The sequence below is a fragment of the Psammomys obesus genome, unplaced genomic scaffold (assembly GCF_907164565.1).
Source record: "Psammomys obesus unplaced genomic scaffold, mPsaObe1.curated_primary_1811, whole genome shotgun sequence".
Classification (NCBI taxonomy): Eukaryota; Metazoa; Chordata; class Mammalia; order Rodentia; family Muridae; genus Psammomys; species Psammomys obesus.
The window spans coordinates 14,942,663-14,957,841 of NW_026596101.1; the positions used below are offsets into that span (position 1 = coordinate 14,942,663).

At 43.2% G+C, this 15,179-nt stretch overlaps 1 protein-coding gene across 12 annotated transcripts in view; it reads left to right on the plus strand.

Annotated features, from left to right (window-relative positions):
- Nucleotides 1-15,179, plus strand: part of Foxp1 (forkhead box P1) — a 382,214-nt gene that overhangs the window by 321,339 nt on the left and 45,696 nt on the right. For all 12 annotated transcript variants that reach the window (XR_008722666.1, XM_055628587.1, XM_055628591.1 and 9 more), the window contains one exon: nt 7,979-8,083. Coding sequence is in view for 11 of the 12 variants with exons in the window: in XM_055628587.1 (XP_055484562.1) it covers nt 7,979-8,083 (105 nt within the window). In the remaining variant the exon portion in view is untranslated. The remainder of the gene's footprint in view (nt 1-7,978; nt 8,084-15,179) is intronic.

Consider the following 15,179-nt stretch of genomic DNA (forward strand, 5'->3'; position numbering starts at 1 on the left):
AACTGTGGGTGGTCTGCTAGCTCCCTCGGTGGAAGCTGTGTGGTGGGAACAAGGAAAGTGGTCCCTTGGGTATAGGAGGGAGTTAGTCAGAGGAGTTTGGAAAGGGGATTGGTCCCACGGATTTGCAGCAAGCCAGGGATGCATGAGAGGGTGGCAGCCAGTTCCTGCTCCACAGCATCAGTGAAGATTACATGGCGCCTCACTAGAAGGCATAGCTCACGTGGCATCCGTTCCTAAGCATGCACTCCTTGGCTGGCTGGGGAGAAGATGTGCCATGTGGATGTGTTTTAGCCGACATCCTTGGCAGAAATTTTGTGGAGTTTTTACCACGGGGAGGGGCTTCTTCGTGGTTCCTTCTTTTTAACGAGGAAGTAGAGAGGGAGAACAGATCAGCCATTAGCACAGCAGTCTTGACAAATGGAGACTTCATTGGCCGACCTCCTGGCTCTTCCTGTGTAGAAATAGTGCCCTGCCAAAGGTTACGTCGACTACATTTCCATGTCAGAGACATCCACAGCACATTCTGGAAGGACTTGTCAGCCCACGGAAGAACAATATCTGGCAAAAGTTGTCCTGTAGGCCTGCAACTCTCCAACGTGCCCAGCTGCTAAGACTTTCTTTTAATCAAAAATGTATTATTCCTGTCCCCACTCATCTAACCCCAGAAGTTATCTTACCACATGATTTCATTTCGGGAGTTGTTTTGTGACTTTGAGAGATCTTTTGTGAGTAGCGAATGGCATGAATGAAGCGCCACATGGGGGGAAGGGTGTCTGGAGCAAGTGGAGTTGGAGTCACTCTTGTGTTCAGTTGACCTTCAGCAAAGGTATAGACCACTCAAGTGGAAATGCAGTAATTGTTTCAGCAAATCGTGCTAGGGGACATTCAGACGAATAGACTTGAGCTCTTGCCATGTGTCCTATGCAAACGTTGACTGGGAGGATCACAGACCACAAGAGAGGGGAATCTATAAAACTCTCAGAAACCAACATCTTCTCTGCCTTCAATTAGGCAACAGTGTCTTGCAATGTTACGTCAAACGTGAAACAACATGAAAACGCATACGTTGGACTTTATTGAAATTAAGAATTTTTTTTTTGCTTCATACTACACAGTCAAGAAAGTAGGAGACAGCCCAAATGAGCATAAATATGTAATTACAGCTGTTGAGGAATTTGTATCCAGGAAAAAAAAAAAAAAGACGAAACAATAAAACAATGCAGTTAAAAACAGGCGAAGGATTTGAGTGGGTATTTCTCTAAAGCAGGTGAACAAATGGCCAATCAGCTTTGAAAATGCATTCAGCCCTGTTACTTACTAGGCAGGTGTAAATTCAAAAAATAAAATAAAATAAAGCAAGCTTTCCTTCCACACAGGCTGGTGATTAACTGAGAGAGCCACAGTAACAAGGGTTGGGGAGAAGGAGAGGGTGGGGAAGTCATAGTGGTGCCTGTGGAAATGTAACTTACTGCTGGGACTATAGAATGAGTTACCATGACCAGGTATGCATGGCAAGCCTAGAATCCAGGACTTGGGAGACAGAGAAAGAGCATGGTAATCCAAGCCCCACACAGTGAATAAGTAAATAAATACATAGAAATTAATTAATTAATTAATTAATTAATTAAAGTTACTATACAGACCAACAGTTTTATTTATAAATGTATATTCTGATTAGTTGATTTCTGTTTTTTTGTTTTGTTTTGTTTTGTTTTGTTTTGTTTTGTTTTGCCTGTTTCCTGAAGGGAGAGAGGGCAATGAGTTGTATGAGTGAGGAGGAGATGGGGGAAGAGAGAACCATGAACAGAATGTGAAAAGAAATCATTTTAAATAAAGAAAAAAAAAATGGAGGAGAGTGCAGAATGATTCTAAGAGGCCAAGGACCATAATTCCTGTTGTGGGCCAGTGCTTTCTAAACTTGACAGGGAAACTGCACCTATGAAATCTAAATAATATGGTTACCTAAACCAGACCTACACAATAACACAGCCAACTTCCCAGTGTAGATGAGGGAAATTTCACATGGCCTTACCTGAGATGAAGCGCTATAGACAATTAAAGGCTGCTGGGAATGGGAGAACCAGTCTTCTCTAAGGATGAGGCCCCTTGGCTTACCCAGCCCCAAGCGGTCAACCCTAAACACATGTACATAAGAGCCATACGAGGTAGTAGACATACATGTGTGTGTACATATGTCAGAGTAATAGTTAAAGAAGGACAACTCATGAATTTGAGAGGGAGTTTTGAGATAGGAGCAGGGATAAAGAGGGTAGAAGTGATACACAGTATTCATGGATAAAATACTGGAAAAAACCTTGAAAATATATTTGAACAAATGCGTAAATGGTTAAATGGTCATATCCATAGAAGCAGTGTTCAGAGGTGCAACAAGTGAAACAGCCCAAATCGTTCCTTAAGAAATCATTGCCTTCACCAGGTGCAGGGACTCACACCAGTAACCCCAGCACTTGAGGAGGAGGAGGAAGAGGAGGCAGTTGGCTTCAAAACATGTGCTGCATCAATATAGTGGAATAGTATTCAGCCATAAAAAGCTGCAGTTTGGATGTGCGAACCTCAAAAACAAGCTCAGTGAAAAAGCTGCACCCCAGTGAGCACATCTTTCCTGAAGGCGTTTATATGAAATGCACAGAACAGGCAAACGCCTGGAAGTAGATAAGTGATCAGTAGGGGGCTGCAGGCGGGGAGGAGATAGCGGATGCCTGCTGCTAGGTGCACAGTTTCTACAGGGACGCCACAAGTGGGCTCAAGTGAGACTGCGGTAACGCTTCTCCAACTACAAATAATACACAGAGATCACTGAGTTGCACATTCTAAGCGGGTGAGCTCTTAAGCATCGTTCCATGGAGCAGCCACTGCAAAAAGATGAGCATTGCCTCTCCATGGCCTAATTTACCAAGTACTTGCCAGAGAGCCGAGGTACAGTTATAATTTTCCTGTGATGGGTGGGTAGGGAGGGAGAAGGTCGTATACCAGTAGGCACGGTTGTTGACTCTTGCTACAGCTGAACCAAGTTTAAAAAGACCCAAGTAGGCAAATTTGGGGTGGGGCAAAAATGAGTTCAGGGGAGTGTCAGAGGGACTTGTCAGTGCATGGGTCCCTTGTCTTAAGAATTGCTTAGTTGTGGCTTTTGTGGGTGGTGGAATTGATTTTCATAGCAAAGCTGGCATGTAGGTTGGCAGGACATGCTTGATTTGGTGAAGTCTGTATTCTTTCTCCATAGTCAAGAATTTTCCTGCTTTCGGTCGCAGCAGGGATCCATAGCTTACGTGTCACTGAAGTCTACAGACTGTAGTCTCAAGAAGGTGTCCTTGTGGCATGTGACAGGAATAACTTCAGTTTCCAGTTTGGGTCAGGCAGTAAACTGGGGAATATAACGTGGACACACCAATGGTGAACATCCAGACTTCTCCAATAGACCCAAGGATGTAGCTCAGGAGTAGCATGCTTGCCCAGTATGCAGAAGGCCCAGGGTTCAAGCTCCAGACTGACTGAAAAGAAAGTCTTTCCTACCACCAATGTGGAAGTAAAGACTGCGGCTGGTGTATGTCAATGTCGGGAAAATAAATCAAACAGAAATAGCATAGCAAATGTCATTGGGAATGGAGGCATCACACCATAGCAAATGTAAACGCATTGATAAGTACCATGTAGTGTCAAGAGTTAGTTCATATCTATATGTAATTATACTTTCCCTGGCACGTTGACTCCTTCACATCTGAAATGCTACCACTGTTCTCGTGTTAAACTATATTTAGTTTTTACGTAGCAAGGATTATCAGAAAAGATTTAAATCAATTGACTTTTCTGGAATGCATCTTTCTGTGTTGCACATAGTCTGAATAAAATTAAGTAACACAAAGTGTCTCTAGTGATATTTTCTCCTTTGGGTTTGCATAAATCCGGTCTTTATACCTATAAGAATAAGAGAACACAAATACTGAGTATATCACCAGACAAACAGTAAATAGGACAACGTGTTTTCTGTCTTAAATCTAGATAGCATTTGTGGAGCCTTGTATGAGGTTTGCAGTGTGTGGGAATGAGTGAGTGATCCCTGCCTATAGGAATATTCAACCTGAGAGTCTAGAGAGAAACAAACCAAAATTTTATTGAACATTTGACCCAGGGCCTGGCATAGTATGATACGGCACTCTTGTAATCTCAGAGCTTGGCAGAGGGTGGGTGGCTGGAGGATCAGGAATTAAAGGTTATTCTTGGCTGCATAGAGTTCAAAGCCACCTGACTAAGAAAGGAAAGAGAGGTTGCGAGGAGAGGAATGGGAAAGGATAAGGAAGTGAAGAAAGAAAAGGGATAATTGATCAAGAAATCTCGAAGTTTCATTGTAGGTAAATCATGTTTGTGAATCTTAAAAGCCAACCTGGTGAGCATTTGTCATCAGAGTTGACACTGATGGTCTACTCTGGTCACGCACGACCAGTTTTGTGTCACGATGCGTCTTAGGGTTGCCTCCTACCATCAGATGCTCCGAGCCTTATCTGCCCACTGTCTTTCAGCCTGTCCCTGGAGCTCTAAATTAACTGAAGTTGATGAGTTTGTGTTCGCTTTCATAGCCCTTTTGTCAGAAGCCAGAAAACAGTGAAAATCTAATGTTCCTTCTACTCTCCTGATGAGACATCAAAGCTCCTAACCGGAGATGTGACTGGGCCTGTGTGCAGAATAACCCCAGCCTCAGCCGTGCTGCGTGATGGCTGGGCAGCTTTCTCTGTGGCAGCACAGCCAAGAGCAGACTCTGACTCTCGCCTTGAGCAGTACTTAGCTATTGTCCTTACTGTGTATGCGAGTGTATATAACTGTTCACAGTTGGGTGTCAGCAGGTTCCTGCAATCAACAAGATTAAAACCTCATAAAAGGTGTAAAATGTTGTAGGCTAAATACCCAGGTTTCCTTGACTCCCAGTGAATTTCCCAGTGTTGAGTTGAAGGTTCTTTGCAGAGGTCCCATTGGGGTACCACTGCCAACATCTTCCTCCACCCAAATCTAATATTTCCTTCAGAGTGGAATATTGAAATGTATTCAGCTACACAATACATATGGAAAGCTGGTAACAGCGTTTGTTGTGACTTTAGAGAACAATAATTCACCAAGAAGAGAGAGATGGAGCAGTGCCCCACGAAAATGTGACCTGTGATAATCGCAGGTGGGGATGGGGTGAGTGGCTACCATGTCAGCCAGCTCTTCACTGTGTGACAATAAGAGCATGACATCTGTTCGTAATAAATGGTTCAAGTCAAATAAATAAGTAAATAAATAGGCAAGCGAGCAAGCATATGCTTCTGTGCACAGGGTTGTTATTTGTTTAGACTTTGGGATGCAGTAACTAAGCCATCTCTCCATCCTTTAGCTGATTCCGAGCCGAAGTAGAAATAAACGCTTAGAGGGAAATTGTTTTTATTCATGAACTCATCAAAAAACAAAAACAGGAGGGCAGCGAGCACCCCGGTGACCTGTGCATGTCGTGTTGATAATTTGAGAATTCTCCACTAAACTCAGTGCAGTTCCCAACTGGTAATAAGAGTTTTATATTCTCAATAGCCGAGAATCCTGTCTTCTACACTGAAGAACACACAACATACACACACACACAGTGAGTGATGGTGTGGGTTGGTAGGTGCCATGCACTCAGCAGGGCCTGCTGATGCAGTATCACTAGGGAAGTAAATCTTAGTATCATTGATTGGTTGATTCTCAGTTTTTCCGAATGTGTCTTTTGGTAGAAATCAGTGCATGCCAAGATGTTCAGCCTAATTTTATCTCTGGCATTACTTATAAATGTAAGAAATACAGTGCGAACGTGAATGTCCAAATTACAGGAATGGTTAAAGTTAGATGCGTGAGATGGTGGCATGTTCCCTATCCATAGGTGAAATTTTGGAGACTAGTTGATGACATGAGAATATTATATATAATATTATATATAGAATGACATTAGGACTAGGGTGATGGCTCAGTGGGTAAGAGGAAGTGACCAAGGTTCACGTCCCAGCACCTACGTTATGGCTCACAAACTGACTCCAAGATCAGGGGATCTTGGCATCTCTTCTGACCTTTGCAGGCACCAGGTACCCACATGGTAAACATATATACATACAGATGAAATATACACACAAAACGAAAATGAAAATTTTTAATGTTTGAAAAGCAAAATGGCATTAAGTGTAAAGTTTCTCATGCTTTAATTTGTTAAAAGTTATACATGTGAATATATTACAGGATACTCTCAGTATTTTCCAAATTTTTATGTACATTTATACGCATGTGCATATATGTCCCAGTAAAACCAGGAGAATAATTAGCCTCTCATCAAATAGCTAGAGAAAGTAATTAGGGAGAAGGGAATTTTCTGCAACCATTAAGAAAAATGTTTTTTAATAGACCGAGCCTTTGCTGTTGGAATGTGTGAGGATTCTGGCAATGATGACACAGTCTTTCAGTCCTAAGATTATCAGTGATTTGTAACTGCTCATGCACAAACCTGTAGGTGAAAGTCTTTTTCGGGTCCAGTGGAGTCTTACCAACTCTGTGCTCAGAGAATGCCCTTCTCCCATTGGCTTCGAAAATTTCACCATTGATAGCCGTATTCTCTGGTTTATTTCCTTTCCTTGCAAGGTGGGCATTTCTGCTACTGTTACACATTACTGCTTTTTTTTTTTTTTTTTCATTTTTTGTGAGAGCAAAAATAACTCATTGGTATTTTCTAACAAACTAATTACTAATTTTTAAAACATAGAGGACCCCGTTGCCTTTGGGAGATGTGACTCTCTGGTGTGTCCACTGTGAATCTCAGTCTGCAGTTTGAGAGTTTGTGATGTGCTCGCTGCGGATTGGTTGTGCTGTAAGCTGGGAGCATCAGTGTATTCCTACACTATAAGAATATGGTCAATAAAATACACCAAAGGGCATTTCATTAGTGGGATAAAATGCAAACGCTTGCACACACATGGGGGGTGTGTGTGTACATAAATATCTGTGCATCACACCAAGCTGTTGAAGTTCAAACCAAGGAGAGGCAGCGGAGTAAGCTGCGCAAGAGCCCCTCCCTTTCTGCGAAGGGCGTGTGCCTGAGTACAAACCAGAACTCTGGCCGTTCATTTTACGTTCCTATTTGATGGAATCTTTCGTTATGGAAACGACTGTAAAAATAATTTGTCTGAAAGAAATGTGGATCGAGAAAATATTTGAGAATATGGCTCACACTCAAGCCCAGCTGACTCCTCCCCGTGCACTGCATGGCTCAGATCAAAGCATCCCCTGACTTGATCCCAGTGGCCAGATCATTACTTATCGATTGGAACCCCACTGGAGCATTAACCCCTTCCTGGCCGCGTCTGCTCTCAGGCTTGCTGCCAGTAACTTGAAAAATACAAACTTCGCCACCACCAGGTAATTCTAAGCTAATCATTGGTTCAGACTTATTTGCCCTGGGGGAAAAAAAAATCTTTTAGTATTGCACATTATTTATTTCTGATAGTTTTTGCCAGACAAAATTATTAAAAAAGAAAAGAAAAAAAAAAGCAGACAATTCGATTTTGTGACGTAGTTTTTACAGAGAGGAAGGGAGGAAAGCATGTGGGGTGTCCTGCGTAGAAAATACAAGAGCCACAGACCCAGTACAGATTTTCTAGTCATGCGATGTACAATCAGTATGGCCGTTCTGCAGCAGCCCGTGCTGCCTGTGCTTTGCTTAAACAGAAACCTGCCAAACACTCTTCACACATGGAGGTAGGTTCCTAACGTCAGGTAATTATACTTAAATGTGTTTAGAACATAATCTTCCAGCTCATAATTTTAACTCCTGCTTCCAAAAAAAAAAAAAAAATCAGGATTAAGTAGATTCCATGGGGAATTACAATGTGAGATGTGTTGTGTGCTCCCTGGGCCACGTGGACTCCCCAGGCTGTGTTTCACTCATCCTCTTGCCTTGTGTGTTTTCTTGCAGCTTGTCCCATGAGGAGCACCCCCACAGCCATCCTCTGTATGGACATGGTGTATGCAAGTGGCCAGGCTGCGAAGCGGTTTGTGATGACTTCCCGGCCTTTCTAAAGTAAGGATTATCTGCCTTGTCTTCTCTGTCACACGGCTGTCCCTCCTGCTGTCCATCCTTCACCCATCAGGTTGTCTTCCTGTTGCAGAGGGTCACACAGCCCTTCAAAGGGTGGCCTCTGAGTCCCCATCATAGGAAGTTAGATCATCCCTGGAGGATTGCCCCAGAAAGGGAAGGCACCAATACCGGTCAGCTTTCCAGACTAACCCTGATGTAGAAAGAAGCCCAGTGTTAACCTTCAATTCTTTCCCTTTCTCTGCTCTTGCTCCCATCCCAATCTAATCTTAGAAAATGGGTATCGATGGGTGGTCCTTTGTAGATCAGTGCCTGGGTCGCTTCCTTGCATGAGATTCCAAGACAGTGCTGCCATCTTGGTTTTTTACCTCTCTGTATTGAGTGGCTTCTGGTTAGATCATTCTCCTTGCAGGGAAAAGTGGTTGAATATATGTTGTAAACTCGGGCTGCCTCACCTTGAGCTGTGGTGCTGATAGTCTCTGTTGTTTGAAACAGGGTCCTCAGCTTCTCCATTTGGAGGGGATGTTTCACATCTCAGCGTTCCCTTCCCTCACCCGTGCTGTCAAGTCAGTGAGAAATCTGACCAGCAACCCTGTGTTCTCGGCATCGCTTATGTACGATATGCTGAATTCTTGACCAGTGTGCTGAATACAATTGTCTTAGTCACTGTTGCATTGCATGAAATGACACTGTGACGAAGCCAGCTGTTAAAAGAAAGAATTTCTTGGGGAGCTTGCTCACAGCGTTAGAGGATTAAAATTATGATCCATGATCATAATTGCAGAAAGCGAATAGACATGGTGTTGGAGCAGTAGCTGAGACCCTCATATCCTGATCTACCAGCAGCAGGCAGAGAGAGGTACTAGGCCTGGTGTGGGCTTTTGAAACCTCAGAGCGCATCCCCACTGACACACCTCTTCCAGCAAGGCCACACCTCCCAACATTTCTCAAGTAATTCCAGTAACTGGGGACCAAACATCCAAATATGTGAACCTAAGGGGGCCATTCTTATTCAAGCCACCACAAAAGTATCACCTTCTTGAGCATGTGTCACATAAAGCTTCTGTACATAGGGCACCTGATGGTGTCTCTGGAGTGAAGGATTCCTTCATAGCTATCTTTAGGGACCATATACAAATGTCATAATTCAGCTACCTCTGGAGATACTTGTAGTATCACCTGCAGGTAGTTTTGTGTGGATGGTTTATTATTACCTCAATGCACAGAGGGCTTTGGACTTACCATATAGATTTTCAGATCATACCCTTCACTTCAGGAGTGTTCTGTGGTCAGTGTTGACTCCTGAGTCTCAAGATCAAGAGCAGCAACAATCCTCTCTGATTGCATTATTATCATTTAGCTAAGTGATGCTGGCTTTGTTCTCCGTATCGCTCCCTCGTGGAGTCTATTTTGTTACTACCCTATCGTTTGCCTAATCGTATTTATCCAATGAGAGGAGAAGAGCTGCATAGAATGCACTCAGAAATGCATTCTGATTTCCCTGTCTGCACCAGTGCTAAGTAAATACTGATTTCACTCTCCCGAGAAAAGGCTGACAAGTATCGGTCAACATGATTTATGTTTATAAAATCTTGAAATACAAAATTGCTGTCATCACTCGTGTGATGTGTGTCCTCAACTCTAGGGACAGAAAAGACATTGCCATTGCCAACTCCTCAGTTTGACCCAGTTATGGGGGGGGGGGGGGGGGGTAGGGGAAGCAAAGATCATTTGAATTGAGGCCTAGATTTACTTCCTACAAACAAGAAGCCTGTTCACCTCTCAGGATGTCAGGTGCCAGACCCTGAGTTGGAAACCATCTCTCCAGCCTTTCTTGTGGTTTTGCACATGGCATGACATGCTCCTGCTTCCTGTTTGCTCAGCGGAACTAGAGTGCCCACTATCAACTTGCAATATAGCTTGCTTATTTTCTACTGTTTGCTTATGTGCTGGTATTTTTCAGAAGACTTTGTTTGCAAGCTGTACAAACCTGACTTGAGTTGATATAAGAAAAAGAATAAAGGCAGGGGGTGAAAATGAGCTGGTATAGACCGGAACTCCTGTAGCATAGCTGGTGCCAGGCATGTCAGGATCAAAGTGGCTTGGGGTGTGCTGCAGTTTTGGGGTTCCCATTAATTCTGTATTTCCCTGTTGGAAGTTTTCTAATTGGAACCGGAGAACACAGGTTTGTATGTCATGGGATTGTCGGTCCCACAGTGCAGGGCTTCCCCCCGCAACCCCCGCCATTCTTCTCGGCATTGCGCAGACGGCCATTGGTCTGTAGTAAGCCTTCTGTTCTAGTTTTGAGCCAAGCCCTGTTACATTTCTGCCTCCAGAGCAAAGGGATTCATACACATGAACACACAGTCCATCTGGGAATGGGGATGAGAGACTTGATTCCAGACAACGAAAGCGAACGTTCCCAGGGAAGAAGCCCCCTGTGAACTCAGCTTTACTGAGTGCCCGGCTTACAATCTTCCTTTCCCTCCTTTTGAAGCAAGATTTTAATGCTTAGAGATCCAGGCTTATCTTGAGGTTCAGGATCTTGCCTAATGAAGTGGAAAACAGGTTAGTCATTTTGGAGACTTTAGAGAGGCACATCTGCTTAGCCCCAAAAAGAAATCTGCCGGCTCTAGGGAAACTACTTGCAGTTCCAGTGAAAGCCACATGGTTTCCTTGAACTCTGAGACTGTTTCAGAGAATAGTTCAAGCATTTCTCCTCAGATTACTGGGTTGGAGGGTTCTAGAAGAATCTTGTTGGCTCTATGGTCCATAAACCCCCTCCATTTGTACGAGTAATTTCTTACAGTGTAAGCAAATTGACACGAGTCACTTTGTAATAGTGTAGAATTAAGCAGCTTTAAATATGCAACAAGCATGGTTTCAGGTACATAATAATATATTTTAACACATTAATTAATTTAGCCCTCACAACCACCTGGGAAAATGTCATTGTAGCATTTTTAATACACAGTTAAGACAACCCAGGAGCAGGGTCGTTGTGTGATTTGCCCAAGGTCACCCAGCTCCTTTGGATTCTGGTTTCAGAGTCTTGTTCTTCACTGTCACACTGTGCCATCTGGGAGAAGCAATACTTCTTTTACATTAGTGATGTCTACTTAAGGCAGCAGACGTAAAGAAAGTTCTAAAGGCAGACCAGGAACAGAGCTACTTCTAAGAGTGGTCGTTTTTGTAGATCCGTTGCATCCAAGTCACTTTAGTATGTGTACTTCAGTGCATTAATAATGATACCTTAGTTGTTAGCCTCCAAAGGCATATCATGAGAGGTGCCTTGCCCTTACTAAGCACTCTATAAACCTGGGTGCTTCTCATCTACTTCAGTATATTTTAGGAGCAATAATTTTAAATATCCAGAAATTCCAAGCCTTGTATTTAAAGAAGGCATTGGTGACTGTTCCCTGAAATACTGTTAAAAAGTTGCTTGCAGTCCAGTCCTGAGGGGGGGTATGGCATTATGGAGTGTCAAGACATTAGGCTTTGCAGGCTGTTGAGTCCTGCCCTCCTATCACTCTCAAACAGGCACAGAGCCCAAGAGAAGAAGCAGCATGCTATGCCCCTCCTACCAGCCAGCAAATGGCCTCTGACCCAGGGTCACATTTTTGGCTCCACCCCGGTTTTATAGCTAAACAGTGCTTTGTGCCTCCTCGCTTCTGTTGGCTGGGTAGCTGGGGGGAATGTGCGTGGGAGGGCCTGTAATTTCCCCCAGCTCCCACTGGTTTTACACTCCTGGCCCTGGGATTCTCCAATCTAGCTTTTCAGGTTTGGTGTCTGAAAGGAGCATGATGCCTAGTTCCTGTTTTCCAGCCATGTGTGACTCCAGGTAGTTGGTGTAATTGTCACGGGGGTCAAGAGAAGTGCTTCAGGATACAACTCCAGTTAGACAGTGAAGTCTCCCCGTTGATGGAGAGAGGAGACTCAAGGCAGAGGCAGAAATATATTCTTCTCCTCTTGATGAAGTAGTATTAGAGTCGATGGAAAATGAAAACCAGAGACTTCACATGACACCTTCACCAGAGGATTTGTTCCTAAGTTGAGTGTGGACCACTGGACCTTTCATTTCAGAGAAATCTACTGCTCAAAAGAGCATGCTGTTCTTTCTCCAGCTTGCAGAGACCCTGCCCATGCTCTGTCTCTTCCCCAGACAAGTTGAAGTTTTAGTATCGAGCACTGTCTTCTCGTTCTTAAATCTCCCCACCCAGAGTTGTCATGTGATTGGTGTTTTGGGGGGTTACTGATGCCAGCAGGTGCTCATGCTTGCTCTAATGGCATTTCAGTGGGCACTGGCCCAAATCCTCCAACAACACGGAAACACAGAAAGCCCCGTGGACTTATGAGAGGGGAAGCCACTATACCTCACCCTCTTCCCATTCCACTCAGTGTTTGTTTCCAGATCAGTCAATATTAGTCTTCACCGTACGGACATGGAGTTAGGATTCTTCCCCTCAAAGACAAAAACAAGGAGCTCACAAGATGCTTTGGAGAGGCAGAAAGTGGACAGAAGGTTCTCAGTCAAGGCCACGCTCCTCATTTTCTAGCTGGAGTGTTCAGTCAGACCAGGCTGCACTGTCAGAAGTGCTTGGACAGGGTCTCTCTCCCTTAATCATCCACCCCACCTCGCTCTGGAGGGCCTGGGCCATGCTGGGCCAGCACCATGCTGGACCCTGAGAGACACCTCCAGCCCCCTAGTTAATCTTTGATCTGATTTGATCACTTTGTGTCCTTGCATAGTATTTCATATGAAAAGACTTTTCTTTTCCTCTTTTTGTGGTTATCTTTCACGTAGAAAAGTTCCATACAGACAGAGGCACACAATATAAAAATGCCTCTACGTGTTAGTCAAATGTATGTAATTTATGAAAGCAAAAGATGTTTCCTCTGGGTTCCTAACGTGTGACGTGAGAACAGCATTGGAGAGAATGCTGAGAAGGAACTTTGACCCTTTTCAGAAGGTGGAAAGCTCAGATGGAACCAGACGGTTGAAATTGCTTTAAAAAAATTTTTTTTCAGTGAATTTTACTTTTCAAAACTTCGAAGAGTTTCATGTGAAAGAAACTAAGTGTGTTCTGTACTGTTTTCACAAGTGTTTTTATCATGGTAACATCTTGTTTACTTTAGTTCCCTGCCTAAAACTACTTGGAACATGTTAAGAAAACATTTCAAGAAACCCTGACAAAGAGGCCTTTGTTTCGAAGCCACCGGAGAGGCTGCACGCCTCACAAAGGTGTTAACTTCCAGCCCCTTAAGCACTTCCACACGAAATTCCAGCAACTGTGTTTGTGGTTTTGGAAAAACAAAGCGATGCTAAAGAAACCAGGTATATGCTAATACATGTCTAGGGAGGCCGGATATCATAAATTGTTTCAAACCCATTTGTGGCTCTGGGGCTTGCACGCCTGAACATTCTATAGTGAAATTACCACCAGTTAGCACAGGAGCACGCGTAGTGAGCAGATAGAGGGGTAGCTGCCCTTAACTGTGGGTGTGTGCAAACCGAGTACCAGCCTTACTGTTGCAGTCTTTCAAAATCTCAAAATCTCGGGTATGAATTTTTTTCCCAATCAGAGGGGAGAAGTCTTTGGAAATTGCAAAGCAAGCTTTGTGTTTTTACAAATATGACCTCTCTACTTACTGTACGTTTTCTAGACTTGTTTTTAAAAGAATAAAAGCTGGGTATTCCCAAGAAGGGAAAAATGGTTTTCCCTTAAAAAAACAACAACAAAACAACAGCAACAAAACCCAGTTTGTTCTTTAATCTTTTTGACTTTGCTAAGAGTTCAAGACCTTCCCTAGTACTTGTAGAGGTCAAAGTGGCCTAAAGACCACAGTGCCCTCTAGTGATATGGAGAATGTCGGATAGAAAAGTTTAGACAAAAGTGCCAAACAAGAAGGCCCACTTTTACTCAGAAAAGAAGCAGGCTATCTTTGAATACACTGTTACTTAGAAATGAAATTTAAATCTTGCTTTCCTTGAGAGGGGTCGAATAATTTTTGAACATTGACCTAGGAAGGAAATTCTGCATATAGCTGTAACCATGCAGCAGATGTGTATGGCCACAGATGTGCAGCTTTAAGGAGCCTCAGTTAGCTTAGGTGTCTCATGTGATCACTTCCGGCATGGAATTATCAGGTCCTACTTAGAAGACAAGGCTCGTCTCTGTCCCATACTTTTATTGACACCGTCTACCATATTATGGCCATGTCTAAATGGTAAAATTTATTATTAGCAGTAGTGTCACAAAAGTCTGAGACAGCGATTTTCCTTTCAATAAAAGTAGTTAAAAACCTTTTAGAAAATCCATAATTTTGATTGCTGGTACTTCATAAATGTATAACTGGTACTTTTTAGCTGTCTCTTTAGGGAAAAATGAGTTTTATCACCTGTGGTACCTGGGTTAATGAAATTGTATGCTGGAATTTAGCCAGGATGAGAGATGAGATCATTCCAAGACACTAATATTGGCAACAGGTCTCATAAAAGCTCTAACTCTTGAGTGAAGTATCATTAGATTTTTTAAAATTATTATTATTATTATTTTATGTAAATTGAGAGATTAAGTTGGTTGTCAGTCCTCAAGTTTTTATACTAGTGAGACCCTCATCACATTCAAACCCCAGTGACCTAAAAAACCAGCCACAGAGCCAAGAGCAACAGAGCGGTGTCCATCAGTGCCTTGCAGAAGAATTTGCTTGCATCAGGTTTCAACTTCAGTTCCTGTTCAGCCTTTTACAAATCACGACTCTCAGCTCAAATTTGAAATAATGCTGCCTTTCTCCCCGTGTTCCTCCTCTGTTTGATTGTTTGTGGATACTAGCTGTCCAGGAAATCCCATACTTACAGATATAAATCCAGAATGATCTTGTTTTTCCGCAGCCAGCTCAGGATGTATGAGACAGTTATGATGATTTGTTAATTTTTGTGACCCATGTTTATTTTATGTACGCTGTATACTTTGAGGGTGGAATCAGCTGTTGAAATAGCCTGTGTCTCTCACACATGGAGAGGAAGCGTTCCAGTTTTCCTTCTCTGCTTTGCTTTCGCTGGCTTTATTTTTGGAAGGAT